A 17,253-nucleotide genomic window follows, 5' to 3' on the forward strand; every position below is an offset into this window, starting at 1 on the left:
AATCTTTAGGCTTTTTTTCATGCCATAGGTAGCTCCATTTTTACAAACCAATCCATCTATGAAAGTGAAAACCTTCCTGCCTGCGTTTAGTTTGAAAAAGTGTGTGGAGTTTCTATTGGTGTTTTGTTTTGTTTGCACTCCATTTTTACTTCATGACATGTTAAGATTCTGTCCTTTAAAATTTAAATTCACACTAAGAATGAAACATGCCATTCAGAAGGAATACTGCTGTTTACATTGTGTTTTTATTTATTTATTTATTTTTGGCTGCGTTGGGTCTTCGCTGCTGCGTGCGGGCTTTCTCTGGTTGCGGCGAGCAGGGGCTACTTTTCGTTGCGGTGCGCGGGCTTCTCATTGCGGTGGCTTCTCCTGCTGCGGAGCTCGGGCTCTAGACGCACAGACTTCAGTAGTTGTGGCTCACGGGCTCTAGAGTGTAGGCTCTGTAGTTGTGGATCGCGGGCTTAGTTGCTCCATGGCATGTGGGATCTTCCCGGACCAGGGCTCAAACCCGTGTCCCCTGCATTGGCAGGCGGACTCTTAGCCACTACGCCACCAGGGAAGCCCCTACATTGTAGTTTTGTGTCTTCCTGGGGGAATAGATGTTCTCAGAGACCAATTAAATTCATTTTAGAACGCCAAGCGGTCACCTGGGCTCTGTTTCCCCATCTTGTTGATGAGACTGTTAAGGCCTAGAAGCGTCCCGGTCACAATGCAGGAGGGGAAGGGTCACTCCAGGTTTCAGCCCAGGTCTCCTGATGCCAAGCCTGTATGTGCTCCTGCACGGTGGCTTTGCATTCAATGAAACTTGGAAACTGTTTCCTGGTAAGCTGCAGTGGCTTCTTCTGGTATTTTTATTTGGCAAACGTATAAATGTTTATGTTGACACTCCAGTTAATGTAAACACAAGGCGTCTGGCAGGTTCCTAAGAACCACTGCCCTCCTCGTCTCAGTTGTTCTCTGTGAATGTCATACCAGCAGGTGTGCGAGCACATGTGACAGGGAACCTTTTCTGTTCCAGTGTCTGCAGTGAAGCCCTGAGTTACTTCCTTACCCTAACATCGGAAAGTCATCGGGAAGCCTGGACTAACTTACTGCTTTTGTTTCTAACTAAAGTCCTGAAGATCAGCGACAACAGGGTAAGTACAGCACCCCGAGCCTCACTGGCATCCGGGCTGCGGCCCCTGCTGCTCGCACCTCACTGGCGCTCCCTGCTCCCTCCTCACCCCGCCGAGTTCTCCAGTCAGTGATTCTGTAGGGGTTCAGTAGGGGAGGGATCCTAAAGATACCCTGACAAGTGACTTGGGTTCCTGCACATGGTCAACTCCCATTCTGCCCCATTTTCAAAACTGCTGACCAGGGCTTCCCTGGTGGCGCAGTGGTCGAGGGTCCGCCTGCCAATGCAGGGGACACGGGTTCGTGCCCCGGTCCGGGAAGATCCCACATGCCGTGGAGCGGCTGGGCCCGTGAGCCATGGCTGCTGAGCCTGCGCGTCCGGAGCCTGTGCTCCGCAACGGGAGAGGCCACAGCAGTGAGTGAGAGGCCTGCATACCAAAAAAAACCCCCGAAAAAACAACAAAAAACTGCTGACCAGCCCTCCCTCCATCCGCCCCCAACCACGGCTGCATCTGGGCCTCAGGCCTGTGCTCTAGGATTCAGCCATTCCTTTGGCATTTTGATTGGTTCCATGCGACCCAGAGCATCTAGTGAATGGGCCATAAACTCATTTAAGACTTTTAAGCCAGTAGAAATAAAGATGAAATATAAATGCATAGCTGTGTGTGTGTGTGTATGTATATATGTATAATATATATATATTATACATATATATATATATATATATTTAGTTTTCAGAAATACGCATTTCACTCTTTAAAAAATGTAGCAACTTTCAGCCCACTAAAATGGAAATGGGTTACTGTGATCCCTGAATAGGTTTTAAAAATGCCTAGTCTGGTGGCCTGAATTTTGACACGTCAGGCCATGGTGGTGTTTGGGACCCCGTAGAGGCCATGTAATGCTACTCGGTGCCCCACAGATAGCCGTCCCAAGTGGCATGCTCTGTCCACGTGTGTGTCCCTCTGACCCGTGGGCCAGGTAAAGCTTGGAGAAGTAACTTAAGGCACCAACAGCCAAGTGGCCGAGAAGGACTTCCAACCCGTCTGCCTTATTCCACAGTTTGCTTTCTGACCACGGTGTGTCATTACTGCTTACTTGTAGCTTGTGGGGTGCGGAGAGCAGAAAAGGACAGAAAATAGGCAGACGACTAGTATTCAGAACTACAGCAAAAATACAAAGTGTATCAGTTAAACTATAAATATAGAAGGTATAATCTTTGCTTGGAGACCTCATATTTTGTATTGCAGTATTAGGTAGAATTTTCCCTAAAAATTAAAATTTTATTTACCAAATAAAAGATGCAGTTTCAGTACCCCATAGCTTATAAAAACTCAGCTGTGGGTCTTGCTTGGCTTCCTTCTTTTGCTTATTACCCAGGGAAAACAATGATAAATACTAAACGTTTGTCATAAGTTTGTCAAGGAAATGTAATGGAAAATGTTTTTCAAAATAAGGATAGATAACCAAGTGAATAATGTATGTATTAAGTTTTGAACACTTCTCAATCTTTCAGTTGCATGATCAATAATCACTGCTTTATGCAGACGCGTCTCCGGTCTTCACCCATCAGGGCCTTGCCCCCAAGTGGGTTGCCTCTCAGGGCACTTTGAGGTTCTGTGGTTTGCAGTGCAAGCACTACTAACAGAGAAATTCGTTTCCCCCCAGTTTAAAGCTCACGCATCATTCTACTACCCTCTCTTATGTGAAATTATGCAATTTGACTTGATTCCTGAACTTCGTGCTGTTCTTAGAAGATTTTTTCTGCGAATTGGAGTAGTTTTTCAGATATCACAACCACCTGAACAGGAACTTGGAACAAACAAGCAATGATGGGAAGTTAATATTTTTCTGTTGGCGTTTACATCCCTCCGTTCTTCAAAAGGACGCCGGAGCTGAGGTTTCCTACCTGAAAAATGGTTTCTCTGAATTGCAGTGTCTAAGGGTTACTGATAAAGAAGCTTAGAACTTCAGCTCGAACCTGCAGTGCTCCAGTCCCTTTTTGTAACCTGATGGATTGTTTGTCGTGTTGGGTTCACGAGCTTTTTTTCCCACAGTGTCAGCTTATATGCTCCCGTGTCCTTCCCTGTCCTCGGTGGCAGGGAGAGCCCCACATATTTCTGGCAGGTATGGAAGTGAAACTTACCCAAAGAACTCTAGATGTAAAGATTTGAACTTCTGCAAGAAGTACAACTCAGGAGAGCTGTATTTTGAAGGATAAAATGTTTATAATTGGGGGTTGGGGGGAGAAGAAGAAATTATTGTTCATGGTAAAAGATATTAAGCAACTATGGTATTCTTATTCTGAAGATTTTTGCACACTCAGGCTATCTGAGATACTGGTAATCATCCTTCTGTGAAAAATTGTACAGAGATGCAGGTCTGTAATATAAAAATCTTAAACATTATATAGTTCTTCCTGCACTGTTTTATTTTCTTTCTTTATTTTCTTATTCATTTGCTAAGTACCTATAATATTTTGTCAAATGCACTAAACATCTGGGTTGAGCTTTTTGTCTTTTTTATTTTGTGGGGATTTTGGTTTTGCCCTTTTTAGGGGGTGATTACTTTGAGGGTTTAACAAGCCCAGAAGCTGTTGTGGCTGACACTTGTCATGATCAACAACAAAGAAAGTAGAAAATATCCCTGCTGACATAACCACCTGTAATACACTTCTCTTCGGACTTTTAAAGATGAGCCATTAAAATAGAATGATCCTTCATGAACCGAAACTTGAATCACTGCAAAATGACTCTCGGTTGCTGTCACTTCCTTTTCTTTTCTTTTGGGTGGCGGGGCTTGATTTAGATTTTACTCTATGTACAGAATTTAATGTTGAATATATTAAAATAACAAATCTGGCATGGTTTGGGGAAGTTAGATTTACTGGAAATGTGTTCATACTGTGAATTGTGCTCTGATGGTTAAACAAAACGACAAGATTGTCAAGCATTCCGTATTAACAGTGGATGTAGAAAATTTTTTCAGATGGATAAAATGTATATGGTACAGATGTAAAGTTTTCTATGTAAAAAAAATTCTGTACAACTTTCTGTACAATATTGATTCTCATCTGGCATATTCTAATCAGGTTATAGGTCAATAAAGTTTTTGGATTATTTCATCAGTGCAATCAAAACCTGTGTAATCCACAGCCCCATGTTTCATTGACTTTTTTTTTTTTTTAATTAAAAGCCATGCAACCGGGAAAAGGATATTCTCATTCACAGCTACATGTAAATTCAATGATGCTCTTTAGTTCTGATTGATAGTTTCTTTCCAGCTTCTGGCATTACAGCCTCCCCCATATCCTGCTTTCTCAACTATAGGCTATTCATAATTTAATATTTTGTGTATTTATTAACCCAGAATAAGGCTGCACTATTTGAATCCTGAGAGAAGGAGCTAAAGTTGAAGTTAACTTTGGAGCACTTTACAGGGCTGCCATCGTGTGTCCTCGGAGTCCAAGTTGATGGTATGACAGCGTGAAAAGGAAAATAGAACATGTCAAGACTATTTATTTTGATGGTTGTGTTAAAAAACAGGAGACGTGTTTGGTCTTTGCTGTAGCATCTCTTAGATCGTGAGTAGTCACTGTGAACAGAGCATTTATAAGTGCACTACATTTATTACCTCCAAGACACAGCCCTGCTCAAGCCCAGCTGGATGCTACAGCCAGGAGCCACCGTGACCTTCTGGCCTCTGACGGTAAGTGTTTCAAATGACCTGGCGATTTGTTACTGTATGGTATCATATCAGGACTCTTCTCTAGCAGAAATGGAGGCTTTCATATTACTTTCAGATGAAGATATAAGAAGAAAAATCTTTAAGTAAAATAAATGATTCGATTACAAACATCAGCATGCAATTTACATGCAGCTGAAATTCAAAATATCAGAAGTTTCACACTTGAGGTAGACCTATCTGATCTTGTGTCCCATTAATTACATCAGTGGAAACGTGCAATCAGTGCCTGGGGGTGTTCTTAGCTGTCAGTCACAGTGCTGGACTCTAAGAATTATTTCCAAGAATTTGAATTAGTCTTTACCTTTTTAAAGGCACCTCTTAGGGAGGGAGTGATTAGAAAAACTAACTCACCCAAGGGTCCACAGTGGCGCGGCAAGGATTCCAATCCCCATCCTTTACCCCTGGGTGTTCCTGCCTCTCTTCAACTTCTAGAACACCTTGTCTAGAAACCTCAATTCCAGTTAAAATAAGAAATTGACATTTGTAATAAAAATAATTTATTTTTATCAATAAGTAGTTAAATCATATAAATAGCAAACGTAATGCCTTCATTGGCACAAAAATAGAGGCAGAAAGATGTGACACTTAAGTGCATGGCTCACGGGAATATAATCATTAACTCCCATCATTTATACTGAATCAGTAGTTAATAAAGGACATGGAAATAAGCACATTTGATTCTCTCATTACATAGCAACAGCTATAACCAGTATATTTACTAAATGAAAAATTATTCTGAATAGTGATAATAGCAGACATACATATGACAAAGTATTCTGGCTTTACAGTACTGTTAAGACACTTGTGTTTTATTCACCTTATCTTACTGACAAGCAGAATTTTAAATAATGCACATACGGTAGTTGATTCCAAGAGCTCATTACCATCCTAATTTATGGCAAAATTTGTGCAAAAGTAATTCTATACAATTCTACATTATATAACTTAATAATCATGTCCTTTTATTTATGTACATACTATACATCATATATATCATCATGGAAAAAAATTACACCTTATATACAGATGGAACATAAGTAACTGCCAAGTATGGGCCAAAAGTAGCACATATCATTAAGGTTCAGATTTCACATTCTTTTCCCCTTAAAAGGCACTACTGGGTCCAAATACAATTTATTTTAACCGTGTGCAGTAGACAGGCCCTGCCAAGTGAAAGTACCTGGTTTTACAGGAACCTGCTGCTGCTCCTGCCTCAGCTGCTCTGCCATGAACCGTTTCAGCGTTTCTGAGGTGCCCGGGCGGAGCCAGGGCTCAGTTGCTACAGAGTTCGATCCGTCATCACCCATGTGCTTCATGATGTCATCAGGGTCAACCAGTGAACTCTCATCATCTAATGGAGGCAAGAGAGACATGACTCAGGTAACACGGGCGGCAGGCAGGTCATGTGAACAGAAGTCTCCTGTAGTCTAACCCATTAGAGCTCTGTGCTTCTCCGCAGTACTGTGTGCTACACTGTCCTGTTTTGTTCAGACCTCCTCCTTTTAGAGGTAGGAAAGCAAACCCAGGAACAGAAACAAAAAACGATCAACTGACCAAGGTGACTCCATGGTACTGGTAGCAGCACCCAAAGGGATTCAAGGATAGTAAAGGCGATGGCACCGAATGTTGACTGTAGAAGTGTCAGCAGTCTTACTCTGTGTCACCTGAGGGATGCCATGCAAAACTTTGTTTTTAATTTAGCAAGGTTTTGGAAATATTCCTAGCCTACTGAATATAACACTGCTTTGAGGAAATAAGGTCATTTTAGGAAAGCATTAGGGGATGAAATTACATCCATTCTTATACCTTATCTAAGAAGTTGTGTTTACTCCATTAAGAGATATAGCTCTTACGTTGCATTCTTTTAACTGGTTATACTCAACTTCTATATCTGTATTTTACTTATTATAATAATAATAGGAAAATCTGTCTTCCTGCCCTGTGATGTCAATTTCTTTATTTATTTACTTTTTTAAATTACATCTCCTGGTCTGTGAAAGATTACCTCAGCAAAGGGACATATGCACTCAATGTAATGAGTAATCAATCCACATCGTACCAAAAAGCTCCTGTTTGAAAGGACAATGTTAAAAAAAAAAAAGAAAAAAAGTTTAGAAGTTGAAAGCCTTCTGAAAAAGAGGAGAGTCTTCAAATGGTCTATTTTCTCTCAAGTATATATCCCTGTTAAATATTAATTCAACTTATTGGTTCTAAAAGAAATTGAGGAATAGGTAGTTCTTAGTACAGATTAAAATGCCTTTTAGCCAAAAAGAAGGCATTCCTTTCCCACTGTCCACAGTTTTCCAGATATGATATGAACAGTACTGCTCTATCAGTTTACCATGTTTGCTGGTATTTGGTATGAAATTACCACCATCAGAATGCATGACAACTTACTCCTAGAGACTGAGTATAGTTTTAAATTAACAAATATTAAAGATTGGATCTAAAAAATATCTTAAGAAAATTGCTATTAGAAAATTATTGTAATGTAGCTTAACACAATAAAGAGAATTGTCCAAATAGACCACTCTGCTATTTGCTAAAGCTAATTAATAAGGCTTATTACTATAATATTGTCACATTATCCTAATGACTAACAGCATCTCCATAAGGAAGGTGGCCTAGGGCTGGCAGAGGAGCTCGTTAGTTGCCTGAGGAAGCATCCTGCCTGCCTGTGCTCAGTGATAAGCTTTAACCTGCTGTTCACCAAAGCAGTGAGAGACGGCCAACGCCCAGCATGATGAGAAGACTATACTTTGACTTAAAGCAAAAAATATCTATTTTCTGTTTATATCTATGTACAGAAGCCCAAGTAAAAAGGTAAAAAAGTTTTCTTTGTAGCACTACAGATTTATAATAGATGTGTTACACAAAGAACTCAAGGTTTTAAAGTTGACTTCTGATAATCTCTCACTTCAGCAGGGAAGCGAGATGCCAATACTGATCAACATTTTCCCTGCTGAAAGCAAAGCCTGGATATATTTAATACACAGAAACTTATCTGTTTAGAATCCACTCAAAAAAGGGTACCCCCTCTGGCAGAAAGAATCTGATGCAAAATTAATCCTTCGTCCTGGTTTTGCTGAATAGCTACTGTGTTCTAGGCCCTACAACTCAAAGGCTTTCAAAACTCATTTCCTCTGTCCCTCAGCCATTAGTGAAAACTTCCATGAAGCAGGTTTAAGAGTTCTCACAGAATCTGCTGTTGGCTATTAAACTTGGCCATTTACCTGTATTAACAGGTTTATCCTGAAGTTCATTCAGTTTTCGCATTCGTTCCTCGTTTCTCATTCTAAGTTGATCGATATTTACACTGGATACAGATTTTAAAGAGAGACCATCTGGTGGTACGTTAGGATGACTGTTATCCTGTAATTAAGAAAAGAGAACTTAAGAAACGATCATTAATGTGAAATATGTTCAGAATAAACCAGTGAGTCAAAACCTGTTCTTGCCCTTGGTAAATGTATAGTGTGATGAACATAATATAAACAAATGAAAATCTATAGCATTTATATTCTAACTCCTGATGTTTATCCATGCAGGCTTAGATGAAGGGTTAGCATTTGTGATAACATATAAATGCTGCCAGACTGGATAAAGGTGGGGAATTATAAAACACAAAAGGAAAAAAACTGCAACGTAGGGGCTAAGAATCAGTCCAGCTATAAAATCAAGACGGGAGGCTTCCGTCTTGTGGTGCAGTGGTTGAGAATCCGCCTGCCAATGCAGGGGACATGGGTTCGAGCCTTGGTCCGGGAAGATCCCACATGCCACGGAGCAACTATGCCCATGCACCACAACTACTGAGCCTGCGTTCTAGAACCCGTGAGCCACAGCTGCTGAAGCCTGTGCACCTAGAGCCCATGCTCTGCAACAAGAGAAGCGTGTGCACCACAACGAAGAGTAGCCCCCGCTCACTGCAACTAGAGAAAGCCCATGTGCAGCAACGAAGATCCAATGCAGCCAAAAATAAATGCAGGGTAGTACTGGCATAAGGATAGACATAGGTGAATGGAACAGAAGAGTCCAGAAATAAGCCCTTATACTTACGGGCAGAAAAACCAATAAAATTCACTAGGGGAAAGAAGAGTCTTTTCAACAAATGGTACCAGAATAACAATATCCATGTGTAAATAATGAATTTGGACCCCTATACCTCACACCATTTGCAAAAATTAGCTCAAAGTGGATTCACTGATGTAACTTTTAGAGCAAAAACTATAAAGCTCTTAGAAGTAAACACAGAAGTAACTTTCATGATCTTGGGTTAGGCAATGGTTTCTTAGATACGACACCAAAAGCACAAGCAAAAAAAGAAGATTGATAAGCTGTACCTCTGTCAAGATTAGAAGCTTCTGTGTTTCGATGGACACCATCAAGAAAATATCTGCAAGTCATATATCTAATATAGGACTGGTATCCAGAATCTATAAAGAACTTAGGACTCAACAATAAAAAGACAACCTGATTTGAAAATGGGCAAAGGATTTGAATAGACCTGTCTCCAAAGAAGATCGACAAATGGCTAAGAAGCACAAGAAAGGATGTTCAACATCATTAATCAAGAAAATACAAATCAAACCCACAATGAAATATCACTTTACACTCGCTAACAAATGTTGGCCAGCCTGTAGAGAAACTGGAACCTTCATAGACTGTTGGTGGGAATGTAAAACGGTGCAGCCACTTTGGAAAACAAACAGTCTGGCAGTTCCTCAAAATGTTAAATGTAGTTAGTATGTAACCCAACAATTCTACTCTTAGGTATGTGTGTGTTACACACACACAAGCAAAAGAAATGAAAACATTATAAAATTTGTATGCAAATGTTAAAAGCAGCAGTATTCATAACAGAAAAACTGTGAACAACCCAAATGTCCATCAGTTGTTGAATGGATAAACAATAGTGGAATATCCATACAACGAAATATTACTCAGCAATAAAAGGAATGTTACAGATATGCTGTAACTCAGATGACCTGAGTCCAATAACCTGCTCACGGTCATCCAGTATTTGGTGGTAGAGCCTAGGTTCAGACCAATGTCCACCTTATTCCAGAGCAAGTTCTCTCTTCATTGGACTACACCAATTTAGCATGGGTCAGAACCCAGACCTCTCGTTCCTAAACTTGAAAAAAGAAAAGGACATATCATACATACAAAGTCGAGTCCTTTCAGTTTGTTCCTCCTGCGCTCCCTCGCAGAGGGCAGCTGTGACGGCAGAGGGAGGGCGTCATCCTCGATGGCAGGATATGTCTCGCCATACGCACCTAGAGGCCACACGGGGAGAAGCCTTAAACATCCACCATTTCACATGGTTTTATTCAGAACTAAACCAAGACTGTCTTTTAATAGCTTTATTAAGATGTTATTTAACATACAGTAAAATTCACCCACTATAAATGTTCACAGTTCAGTGATTTTTATAGAATTGCACAATCACTACAAAGTTTTACAACATTTCTATCAGCTCAAAAAGTTCCCCTGTGCTCACTGGCAAAATCACTCCCTACTCCCACCTGCCAACCCCATGTGAACACTGATCTGCCTTCAGTCTGGAGATTTACCATTCCTGAGATTCCATATAAATGGAGTTATACAATGTAATATTTTGTGTCTGTCACTTAGCATGTGTTTGAGGTTCATCTATGTTGTACCATGTATCAGTACAGTTGACCCTTGAACAACATGGTGATTAGGGATGCTGACCCCCTGTGCAGTTGAAAATCCACATACTGCTATCTGCCTCAAAAACAAAGGAAATGATAAATGACTCACCCAAGGGCAGGAAGCTGAAACAGTGTGGACTGAATCAGGACTCAAACCCTACTTCTAAAGATTCCAAATACTGTGATCTCTAATCAAACACAGACTTCCCCCACACTTAAGTTTAAAGATCTGTAAAATGGAAAAACAGGTACTATATTTATTGAAAAAAAACTATTCAGTGGACCTATGTAGTTAAACCCATGTTGTTAAGGGTCAACTGTAGTTCTTTTCTGTTTGTTTTTTGTTGTTTTTACTGCTGAGTAATACTATGCCATATGGATATCTCTCATTTTGCCTATGCACTCACCAGTTGATGGACATTTGAACTGTTTTTCGTTGGAGATTATTAATAATGTTACTATGAATGTTCATGTACATGTCTTTTTGTGGCCATATGTTTTCATCCCTTTGGGGTATATTCCCTAGGTGTGAAATTGCTGGGTGTTATGGTAACTATGTTTAGCATTTGGAGGAGGTAGAACCATTTCACATTGTAAGAAGGTTCTAGTGTGCCCACATCCTCACCAACACTTGGAATTGTCATTCTTTTGGATCATAGCCATTCAAAGTGGGCCAACAGCCTATCTGACCATGGAGTTGAATATATTACTTAAAACATTTAGAATTGTTACCCCAACTTTATTTTGAAAAAATTAAAACTTAAGGGCTTCCCTGGTGGCGCAGTGGTTGAGAGTCTGCCTGCCGATGCAGGGGACACAGGTTCGTGCCCCGGTCTGGGAGGATCCCACATGCCATGGAGCGGCTGGGCCCATGAGCCATGGCCGCTGAGCCTGCGCGTCCAGAGCCTGTGCTCCGCAACGGGAGAGGCCACAACAGTGGGAGGTCCGTGTACCGCAAAAAAAAAAAAAAAAAAAAAAAAAAAAATTATTTGGCTGTGTCAGGTCTTAGCTGCAGCATGCAGGATCTTTCATTGTGGCACACAGGCTCAGCAGTTGTGGTATGTGGGCTCTCTAGTTGTGGTGCACAGGCTCCAGAGCTGACAGGCTTAGTTACCCTGGGGCATGTGGGATCTTAGTTCCCCCACCAGGGATCAAACCCATGTCCCCTGTGCTGAAAGGCAGACTTAACCACTGGACCATCAGGGAAGTCCCATGCCCATTCTAATAGGTATGTAGTGGTATCTCTTGTGTTAATTTGAATTTCCCTGATGACACATGATTTGCATTTCCCTGATGACAAATGATGTGGAGCACCTTTTCATATGCTTATTTGCCATCTGTCTGTCTGTGGTGAAGTGTCTGGATCTTTTGCCCATCTTTTAATTGGGTTGTTTCTTTTCTTGTTGAGTTTTAAGAGTTCTTTGTGTACTTTGGATAAGAGTCCTTTGTCAGATGTGTCTTCTGCAAATATTTTCTTCCAGTCTATGGTTTGTCTTATTCTCTTGATATCGTCATTCGCAGAGCACTGAAGTTTAATTTTAATGAAGTCCAGTTTATCTATTATTTCTCTCATAGATTGTGCTCTGGCATTGAATCTAAAAAGCCATTGCCATGCCCAAGTTCTTCTAGGTTTTCTCCAATGTTATCTTCTAGGAGTTTTATAGTTTTTGCATTTTACATTTAGGTCTATGGTCCTTTTTTTTTTTTAATCTTTATTGGAGTATGGTTGATTTATAATGTTGTGATAGTTTCAGGTATACAGCAAAGTGAATCAGTTATATATATACATATATCCACTTTTTTTTTTAGATCCTTTTCCCATATAGGTCATTACAGAGTTCCCTGTGCTGTACAGCGGGTTATCTATTTTATATATAATAGTGTGTATATGTCAATCCCAGTCTCCCAATTTATCTCTCCCCCTGCCCCACTTACCCCCTGGTAAAAGTTTGTTTTCTACATCTGTGACTCTACTTCTGGTTTGTAAAAAAGTTCATTTGTACCTTTTTTTTTTTGAGATTCCACATATAAGCGATATCATATGATATTTATCTTTCTCTGACTTCACTCAGTATGATGATCTTTAGGTCCATCCATGTTGCTGCAAATGGCATTATTTTGTTCTTTTTTATGGCTGAGTGATATTCCACTGTATCTGTATATATATACCACATCTTCTTTATCCGTTCCTCTGCTGATGGACACTTAGGTTGCTTCCATGTCCTGACTATTGTAAATACTGCTGCAGTGAAAACTGGAGTGCATGTATCTTTTTGAATTATGGTTTTCTCTGGGTATATGCCCAGGAGTGGGATTGCTGAGTCATATGGTAGTTCTATTTTTAGTTTTTTAAGGAACCGCCATACTGTTCTCCATATCGGCTATACCAATTTACATTCCCACCAACAGTGTAGGAGGGTTCCCTTTTCTTCACACCCTCTCCACCATTCATTGTAGATTTTTTTGATGACGGCCATTCTGACTGGTGTGACGTGATACCTCGTAATTTTGATTTGCATTTCTCTAATCATTAGTATGTTGAGCATCTTTTCATGTGCTTTTTAGCCATCTGTATGTCTTCTTCGGAGAAATGTCTATTTAGATCTTCCACCCAGTTTTTGATTGGGTTGTTTTTTGGATACTGAACTGCATGAGCTGTTTGTATATTCTGGAGATTAATCCCTTGTTGGTTGCTTCATTTGCAAATATTTTCTCCCATTCTGTGGGTTGTCTTTTTGTTTTGTTTATGGTTTCCTTTGCTGTGCAAAGGCTTTTAAGTTTCAATCCCATTTGTTTATTTTTGTTTTTATTTTCATTACTCTAGGAGGTGGATCAAAAAAGATCTTGCTGTGATTTATGTCAGAGTGTTCTGCCTATGTTTTCCTCTGAGAGTTTTATTTATTTTTTACATCTTTATTGGAGTATAATTGCTTTACAATGGTGTGTTAGTTTCTGCTTTATAACAAAGGGAATCAGTTATACATATACGTATGTTCCCATATCTCTTCCCTCTTGCATCTCCCTCTCTCCCACCCTCCCTATCCCACCCCTCCAGGCGGTCCACTAAGAGTTTTACAGTGTCCAGTCTTAACATTTAGGTCCTTAATCCATTTTGAGTTTATTTTTGTGTATGGTGTTAGGGAGTGTTCTAATTTCATTCTTCTACATGTAGCTGTCCAGTTTTCCCACCACCACTTATTGAAGAGACTGTCTTTTCTCTATCACATGTTGTTGCCTCCTCTGTCATAGATTAGGTGACCATATGTGCGTGGGTTTATCTCTAGGCTTTCCATCCTGTTTCATTGATCTATATTTCTGTTTTTGTGCCAGTACCATACTGTTCTGATTACTGTAGCTTTGTAGTATAGTCTGAAGTCAGGGAGCCTGATTCCTTTAGGTCTGTGGTCCATTTTGGTGTGTTTTTTTTTTTTTTTTTTTTTTTGCGGTACGTGGGCCTCCCACCATCGTGGCCTCCCCGGTGTGGAGCACAGGCTCCTGACGTGCAGGCTCAGCCACTCCATGGCATGTGGGATCTTCCTGGATTGGGGCACGAACCCTCATCCCCTGCATCGGCAGGTGGACCCCCAGCCACTGCGCCACCAGGGAAGCTCTGTGGTCCATTTTGAGTTGATTTTTTTGAAGGGTGTAATGTCTGTGTCTAGATTCACTTTTTTGCATGTAGATGTCCAATCTTCTCTCTACTGTACTGCCTTTGTTCTTCTGTCAAAGAACAGTTAACTATACTTGTTTGGGTCTATTTCTAGGGTATTTATTCTGTTCCACTGATCTATTTGTCTGTTCTTTTGCCAATACCACACTGTCTTGATTACTGTAACTTTATAGAAAGTCAGTTCTCTGACTGTTCTTTCTTCTTCAGTATTCTGTTGGATATTCTGGGTATTTTGCCTCTCCATATAAACTTTAGAATCAGTTCGTTGATATACACAATATAACTTGCTGGGATTTTTATTGGGATTGCATTGAATCTATAGATCAAGTTGGGAAGAACTGACATCTTGACAATACTGAGTCTCCCAATCCATGAACATGGAATATTTCCCCATTTATTTAGTTATTTTATTTCTTTGATGAGAGTTCTGTAGTTGTCCTTATATAGATCTTGTACATGTTTTGTAAGATTTTCATCTACATGTTTCTTTTGGGGGGTGCTAATGTAAATGATATTGCATTTAAATTTCAAATTCTACTTGTTCATTGCTGGTATATTGGAAAATGATTGACTTGTGTATTAACCTGGTATTCTGCAAGCTTGCTATAACTGCTTATTAATATGCGGGGGGGGTTTCTGGTGGTGGGGGATTGATTCTTTCACATTTCCTACAATCATGTCATCTGTGCACAAAGGCAGTATTATTTATCCTTTCCCAATCTGTGTACCTTTTATTTCCTTTTCTTGCCTTACTGAATTAGCTAGGACTTCCATAATGACGTTGAGGAGTGGTAAGAGGGGACATCTTCATCTTGTTTCTTATCTTAGCAGAAAAGTTGCTAGTGTCTCATCACTAAATGCTAGCTGTAGGTTTTTTGTTGATGTTCTCTAGGGAGTTGAGGAAGTCCCCCTCTAAGTTTGCTGACAATTATCATGAACAAGGTGTTGGATTTTGTTTAATCCTTCTGCATCTATTGATAATGATGATAATGACGATTTTTTTCTTTAGCCTGTTAAAGCAATGAATTATATTTGAATGAATTACACTGAATGTAACCCAGTTTTTCATAACTGGTATAAATCCTACTTAGTCGTGGTGTATAATTCTCTTTATACGTTGTTGGATTCGATTTGCTACTGATCTACAGTTTTCTTTTCTTATGATGTCTTTTTCTGGTTTGGGTATTAGAGTAATGCTGGCCACAGAGAATGAGTTAGGAGTATTCCATCTATTTCTATCTTCTAGAAGAGGCTGTAGAGAATTGGTATAAGTCTTCAATAAATGTTTGGTAGAATTCACCACTGAACCCATCTGGGCCTGGTGTTTTCTGTTTTGGAAGGTTATTAATTATTGATTCAATTTCTTTTTTTATTGTTATTACAGTCAATTTGGGGCTTTTTCCTAGCTTTATTGAGATATAATTGACATACTGTGTGAGTTTAAGGAGCACAATGTGAGGACTGTGAAATGTTTACCACAATAAGGCTAGTTTACACATCCTTCACCTCACATGATTACCACTTTGTTGTTATTATTGTTGTTATGGTAAGAGCATTAAAGTTCTACTCTCATAACAACTTTCAAGTATAAAATACAGTATTATTAACTATAGTTGCCATGCTGTCCATTATATCCCCAGATATTCAACTTATAAATGAACGTTTGTACTCTTTGACCAACATTTCTCCACTTCCCCCACCTCTCAATTTCTTTAAAAGATGTAGGCCTATTCAAATTGTATTTGGCAGATTGTGACTTCTCAAAAAAAAAAAAAGAAACCATTCACACTACCAGCCTTACCCACACTCATCAGAACAGTGGCAACAGTCATGACTAGGGGATGCTTGTGGTGACCATTAATCAAGACAGACTGCATATCTTTGGTCTAGTATAAGGTCTATGTAATGAAATATTCCGAGCCACTGTCTTGAGTGCCCCAGACTGTCTTCATTATTAGCAGGAACTGGTCACATTTCCCTGACGTCTAATGAGCTATCTTCCCATCCCTATTTCCTACTGATTTCTCTATCTTTACTCACTCTCCACACTATGACTTCCTTGCAAAAGAAAAACTCATTAGAAAAGAAAAAACTGAGAAAGAAATATAGGCTAGTTTGGAACGTTGATCACTTGAAAATATAAAATAATTGACATGAAATAAAACTAACATGTAGAAGGGAGAATTCCCTGATGGCCCTAGGATAGCAGAAATGCTTATGTTCAGAGTACACAACTATAAGTGTCTATTGCAGTACATGTACCTTCACATATCTTCTCAAGACTAAGTTATATTCTTATGGCTTGTTAAAATATTTATTAAGATAACTGTGGATTCACATGCACTTGTAAGCAGTAAGGGAGACCCCTTGTACAGTTTGCCTCGTTCCCCACAATGGTAGCATTCTGTACGGCAGGAGCAACAGCCTCACACCCAAGACACTGATACTGATAAAAATCCTCCAATCTTATTCAGATTTCCCCAGTTTTACTTGTACTCATTTGTGTGTTTGTATTAAGTATCTGATTTTGAAAATTTTGTTAAGTTATATTTGATGATTATTAGTAAAACAAAATATTCCTCTTTTTTTTTACCATCTTGCACAACAAAGAGTAAAGTACTGATTTTTTAAGTATGGAGAAAAACACTTAAGTATAAATAATGCTTAATATTTAAAGAAATAGGTTGGTAAAATAAATATACTCACCAATAAAAGCACTATCAGATTCCAGTAATGAATTTTTCAAGAAATCATTAGTGTCATCTCTGGGCTAAAAGAAACATCATGTATTAATGACTATTTTTATTAGTCCTGCGTGGCAAAACAGCAAATTTGTACTAAGGCACAAGTCTCCACACTCTCTCCAAAATTAGCAAAAGAGGACAGGGTGAGGTAGAACTGGCTGCTTCCCTCCTCCACCACATTCCAACGCCCAGAAAATACAGGAAAGACCTTTTATTAAGAGTTACATTATTGCTGATAAAAATATAATAGAGTACGAAGCAGTGAACCCACTTTAAAAGTCTTTAAACCACTGTCGAGATTTAT

The 17,253-nt window shown here is 39.5% G+C and overlaps 2 protein-coding genes across 8 annotated transcripts in view; one reads left to right on the forward strand and one right to left on the reverse strand.

The window, feature by feature from the left end:
* The window catches only part of ARFGEF1 (ADP ribosylation factor guanine nucleotide exchange factor 1), a 138,599-nt gene extending 134,362 nt beyond the window's left edge, over window positions 1-4,237 (forward strand). The window contains exons 38-39 of the mRNA XM_067712138.1: window positions 1,019-1,136; window positions 2,782-4,237. Of these exons, the coding sequence (XP_067568239.1) occupies window positions 1,019-1,136; window positions 2,782-2,946 (283 nt within the window). The 3' untranslated portion in view covers window positions 2,947-4,237. The remainder of the gene's footprint in view (window positions 1-1,018; window positions 1,137-2,781) is intronic.
* Window positions 4,238-5,340: 1,103 nt separating this feature from the next.
* The window catches only part of CSPP1 (centrosome and spindle pole associated protein 1), a 195,164-nt gene continuing 183,251 nt past the window's right edge, over window positions 5,341-17,253 (reverse strand). For 6 of the 7 annotated variants that reach the window (XM_067712141.1, XM_067712143.1, XM_067712146.1 and 3 more), the window contains 4 exons: window positions 16,912-16,975; window positions 10,027-10,136; window positions 8,094-8,232; window positions 5,341-6,211 (listed from right to left, as the gene is read on the reverse strand). In XM_067712141.1, the coding sequence (XP_067568242.1) occupies window positions 6,000-6,211; window positions 8,094-8,232; window positions 10,027-10,136; window positions 16,912-16,975 (525 nt within the window). In that variant the 3' untranslated portion in view covers window positions 5,341-5,999. Of the gene's footprint in view, window positions 6,212-8,093; window positions 8,233-10,022; window positions 10,137-16,911; window positions 16,976-17,253 lie in introns of those variants that run through there. The other variant, XM_067712144.1, reaches the window with a different exon arrangement.

The sequence above is a fragment of the Pseudorca crassidens genome, chromosome 17 (assembly GCF_039906515.1).
Source record: "Pseudorca crassidens isolate mPseCra1 chromosome 17, mPseCra1.hap1, whole genome shotgun sequence".
NCBI classification, from domain to species: domain Eukaryota; kingdom Metazoa; phylum Chordata; class Mammalia; order Artiodactyla; family Delphinidae; genus Pseudorca; species Pseudorca crassidens.